The 5382-nt window shown below is 44.9% G+C and overlaps 2 protein-coding genes across 3 annotated transcripts in view; one reads left to right on the top strand and one right to left on the bottom strand.

Moving 5' to 3' along the window:
- The window catches only part of LOC123513837 (hemicentin-1-like), a 429869-nt gene extending 427839 nt beyond the window's left edge, over positions 1-2030 (bottom strand). For both annotated transcript variants that reach the window (XM_045271232.1, XM_045271230.1), the window contains exon 1: positions 1878-2030. The gene's annotated coding sequence lies outside the window, so the exon portion shown is untranslated. The remainder of the gene's footprint in view (positions 1-1877) is intronic.
- Positions 2031-3533: 1503 nt separating this feature from the next.
- Positions 3534-5382, top strand: LOC123514128 (extensin-like). Its single transcript, XM_045271777.1, has 2 exons — positions 3534-5174; positions 5242-5382. The coding sequence occupies exons 1-2, from the start codon at positions 3534-3536 to the stop codon at positions 5380-5382; spliced, it is 1782 nt and encodes a 593-aa protein (XP_045127712.1).

The following is a 5382-nucleotide window of genomic DNA, read 5'->3' as shown; positions in this document are numbered from 1 at the left end:
TGGTAGATCACAATTAGGAAACTAAATCGAAAAGATTATGGTTCGTTTCCTTAATATAATTATAAATTACCTCGTCTTAACTTCCACTTGATCCTCGTGAAACAGGGCAGAGAGGAGAGCACCGTGGCACCTGGCAGTTGGCGGATTGTGCTTAGCAATATTGAGCAACTTAAATGGGCTCAAATTAGCAGCGGTAATTAATCAGCAGAAGGCGCTGCCATGTGAGCAGCGGTGACAATTACGTGGCGGTGTTATGAGCACGTAAGTAAGCGCGACCAGCTTGGAAGTGTGTGTGTGTGTGTGTTAGGAAGACAGGGGAGTAGTGTGTGTGTTAGGAAGACAGAGGAGTAGGGTGTAAGTGACGTGTGTGTGTGTGTGTGTGTGTGTGTAATTCACCTCACGACCCCTGGTTTACAAATCCAGTGCGTGTGTGTGTGTGTGTGTGTGTGTGTAACTAATATATAAAGAGAGAGAGAGAGAGAGAGAGAGAGAGAGTGCACTGTAATGAGCAGTTTCCAGCAGTCCCATGCCCCCTTCTGCTGCCAAATGTAGATGATTAGTGCATTACTAAGAGAAAACATGTGGTAGACTAAGCCAAACATTTGAGAGGCACGTAGTGAGGCTAGGTACTGTGTTAGTACATAGTCCATCACTGGTTAGTAAGTGACGTCTGTGTGATGGTTAATTGTGGCGCAGAATCACTGACCCATGTTCGATAATGCCTCAATGTTACTTATAGCTCTAAGCTGCCCTTAATTTTATAAGCGGCATACACACAGACTTCTTATTTGTACATAATATAATATTTATGTATGTATCGCCGACTTTCTCTTATAGTGAACCTAATTCATTAAATTTGGTACGACGCAGTAACTTCTGAAAAGCATTAACCCCTGCCTCAGCCGGCCTTGCTGGTTCAGTGATTATACTTCTATGTTAAAGTTAACCATCACACTAACGCCACGACCTGAACGGTGGGGAGGCGAATGTATCGTGACAGCGGCTAGTTTTGCTACGTGCCAATGAATATTTTAGCCTGGTTTACTATAAATCTACTCATGAAAAGCATTAATCATCCACATTTGGCACCGAACCATAATGTTGCCAATTAGGTGGGTCTCAATTTTTTTCTTGCCAGTCACATCCTTGTCCAACGCTTTATTGAAACGTTATTGAAAATAAAGTAAAAGAGAAAGAAAAAAGAAGGGAGAAGAAATTATGCACTGCTCATGAAATGCTTAGTAAGTAATTTGATGGTTAAGTAAGATGCGGGCGTGGTCTGCCTGCAGGGTTGGTTCGTCAATGTTGTACACAAGTTTCCAATGATGCAAGTTTCAATCGTGCTTGATATTGACAATTCTATTTATGAGTCTAGAAATACAACTGCTTCCCTTAACCAGTCTTGTTAGGTAAATGTAATTAGATCTAACAATTCCCTATCAAACCAGTAAACAAGTACCTTTCAATGGTTTACCCGCGACATTACTTCCTCTCGCGCTTGCCACTTGCACACCAAACTACGGTATTGGAAGGGATTTACCACTAATGCTTGAGTACACACACATACCTCAAACATGACCTTCAGCCAAAACTCTTCGTAAAGCAAAACAGTGCGAGTGTTTACAACTACGCCCTATACAAGGTCTCTCATTTCCTCCACGCACCCTTATCATCACTATACCACCTTGCACCCAGCGTATCCCACAGGTATCATGTCATGATGACCTAAGACAGAGAAGATCAAACAATTAACGTACACGAGATACATAAAACAGATCCCTACTAACCAGTTCACCATTAGACACTAGCAATGGGTACAAGTGTCCTCTCGAATCTTTTTCCCTCCTGCTTCTCACAAAACGTAATGGGGACGCTACCTTGCCTGCGATGCGTTGCCGAGTTTCTAAGCTGACGTTGTGCAGTAACAGATGGACGGACGCAGAACGATGGCGGATGATGGCGGCTGATAAGCGCAGAGAGCAGATACATGCCACGTGCACACACGCGCATGGATCGAGGAGTAGGCAGGAGAAAGATCTCTGACTTTGATCTTGTTACTGTAGTAGAAATAAAATAAAATCGCTTTCACTCTATATCTATACTTCAGTGTTTTTTATATTACTGTATATTTTCTCTATTTTTAGTTAATATTCTCGTGTATTATTTCATTCTCTAACGAGGCTATTATAGCGAGAAAAGTAGGTTCATGTTAAGCTGGTTCCTAGTCAGAGATAGTACTGCTGCTTGTCAGATGACCTACGCCAGACTTCATAAAGTGATATTCGTCACCGTTCAAAATTGTTCATTATAACCGGACATTCAAATACTCAACATAGATAATATATGGTGAGCAAGCAATATCACCTATATTCTTGGGAAAACCATTAGATTTACAGTCAAAAGCGTAATATCGGTAACTCCTTGTTCCATTGGATGTTCATTGTCTATCTTACTGGATAAACAACATCACATTCACATAGATCTAACTACACACAGACCACAGCAAGGACATGATCGATTAGTTTCAAGATTTTCCTCTTCGATTTCAGTAATTCGTTCCTATCCTAATATCATTTGTGTAATCCAATCGAATAATTATGGAAATAACAAATTACCACTAATGTACAGTACATCGCAGAGTCTTTACTTTCGTATCAATTATACCAGTGGATTTTTAAATTATTTCCTTTACCAGTATTTTCTGAAGCCACAGAGATTAATGCTCGTGCTCTCACGGTTATCCTTCACTAAAATAGCACATAATCTTGGTCAAACTACACCAGCAATAATAAAGAGCACTCCTGAAGATCCCAATACCTCCCACTACAGGTTATTAATAAAAGTTATAATATGACAAGATATTAGAAAGACGATATCGAAATTCGAAAAACATCCGAGATACAGCTGCGTGCACACCCACACAGTGATCCGAGCTGTGGGTGTGCATGGTAATATGTAACAGGAAATTGTTTACGACAGCAGACTCCTTCATAAAACTTACATTAATGTAGGAAATAAATGCAGCAAGTCAAGGAAATGATAAAGGTTTTACATTATTGAAATCATGTGACGCTAAGCTGAAAGTAAGGAGAATGACACGATGAACATATAATAATACAAGATTATAACAATATATAAAATGTAGCTGATGGAAGATTTGTTTCTTTTAAATGGAAAAAAAAATAAAGCCGATGAAAACCAACAAATATCACAATTAGCGAATATACAATCAAAACTAACCTAAAATCTAGCTAGAGATAAGAACTCAACGGAAGATAAATTACCATTAATCATAAGACTGACGTTAAACAATACCTCATATCAATAACACAAAATGAATAAAAATAATGTGGTAGGGATCAGAAAATACAGTGAAGTGAAATGAACACCCACGCAGATTGATAGCCCTGATCATTACACCTGTTAAGTGCAGATGATGCGCGTCACTCAACTACGTAACGAGAAAACTTCTGGTGCGGCTTCTTGATGAACACCTTACTAACCAACACATTCCGCGGCTACTTAGAGACATCATGGTACACCTGATGGTGAGGAGGGAACACGCCACACACTCCACAAGCCATCCTCACACTGTCCAAGCCATCCTCACACTGCCCAAGCCACTCGCACACTGTGCAAGCCACTCTCACACTGCCCAAGCAACTCTCACACTGCCCAAGCCACCCTCACACTGTCCAAGTTCACCCTTATACTGTCCAAACTACTCACTCAAACCAAGACAATCTCACGTTGCCCAAGCCACCTTGGCACTTATCAAGCCACTGTCACACTGGCTAAGCCACTCTTACACTCCCCAAGCCACCCTTATACTGTCCACTGTCACACTGTCCAAGCTACCCTCAGACTGCCCAGGCCACTCTCGCACTGCCGAAGCCACCCAAACTGCCCAAGCCATTCTCACACTGCCAAAGCCACCCTCACACTGCCCAAGCCGCTCTCACACTGCCAAAGGTCACCCTCATGTTGTCCAATCTCAGCCCAAGCCACTCTCACGTTATCTAAGCCACCTTCGCACCGAACAAGCTACTCTCACACTTCCCAAGCCACTTTCATACTGCATAGCTACTCTCTCACTGCCCAAGCCACCCTCACATTGCCCAAGCCATCCTCACACTGTCAGAGCCACCCTCACACTGCCCAAGCCACTCTCACACTGCCCAAGTCAATTTTCTCACTGCCCAAGCCATCTCACACTGTCCAAGCCACTCTTATATTGCCCAAGCCACTTTCACACTGCCCAAGCCACTCTCACACTGCCCAAGTCAATTTCTCACTGTCCAAGCCACCTCACACTGTCCAAGCCACTCTTACACTGCCCAAGCCACTTTCACACTGCCCAAGCCACCCTCACACTGTCCAAGTCAATCTCGTACTGCCCAAGCCACTCTCACACTGCCCAAGCCACTCTCACACTGCCCAAGCCACTCTCATACTGCCCAAGTCACTCTCACACTGCCCAAGCCACCCTCACACTGCCCAAGCCACTCTCACACTGCCCAAGCCACTTTCACACTGCCCAAGCCACCCTCACAATGTCCAAGTCAATCTCATACTGCCCAAGCCACTCTCACACTGCCCAAGCCACTCTTACACTGCCCAAGCCACTCTCATACTGCCCAAGTCACTCTCACACTGCCCAAGCCACCCTCACACTGCCCAAGCCACTCTCATACTGCCCAAGTCACTCTCACACTGCCCAAGCCACCCTCACACTGCCCAAGTCACTCTCACACTGCCCAAGCCACTCTCATACTGCCCAAGCCACTCTCACACTGCCCAAGTCACTCTCACACTGCCCAAGCCACCTTCACACTGCCCAAGCCACTCTCACACTGCCCAATCCACTCTCATACTGCCCAAGTCACTCTCACACTGCCCAAGTCACTCTAACACTGCCCCAATCCACCCTCAAACTGCCCAAGCCACTCTCACACTGCCGAAGCCACTCACACTGCCCAAGCCACTCTCATGCTGCCCAAGTCAATCTCACACTGCTCAAGCCACCCTCACACTGCCCAAGCCACTTTCACACTACCCAACCCACTCTCACGCAGCCCAAATCAATCTCACACTGCCCAAGCCACTTTCACACTTCCCAAGCCACTCTCACACTGTCCAAGCCATTCTCACACTCCCCAGGCTATCTTCACAGTGTTTAAGACACGCTTATACTGTCCAAGCAACACTCACACTGCCTAAGCCACTCTCACACTGCCCAAGGTCACCCTCATTCCGTCCAAGGCACTCTCACACTACCTAGACTATCCTCATACTGCCAGGATCACCCTCATATTGCCCAGGCCACCGTCACAATCTCCAGGCCACCCTCATATCTTCCAGGTCACCCTCACACTTGTCTAA

Source organism: Portunus trituberculatus, chromosome 37, assembly GCF_017591435.1.
Source record: "Portunus trituberculatus isolate SZX2019 chromosome 37, ASM1759143v1, whole genome shotgun sequence".
NCBI lineage: Eukaryota > Metazoa > Arthropoda > Malacostraca > Decapoda > Portunidae > Portunus > Portunus trituberculatus.
The sequence above is the reverse complement of the archived record's forward strand: the minus strand, read 5'-3'. Positions and strand labels throughout refer to the sequence as shown.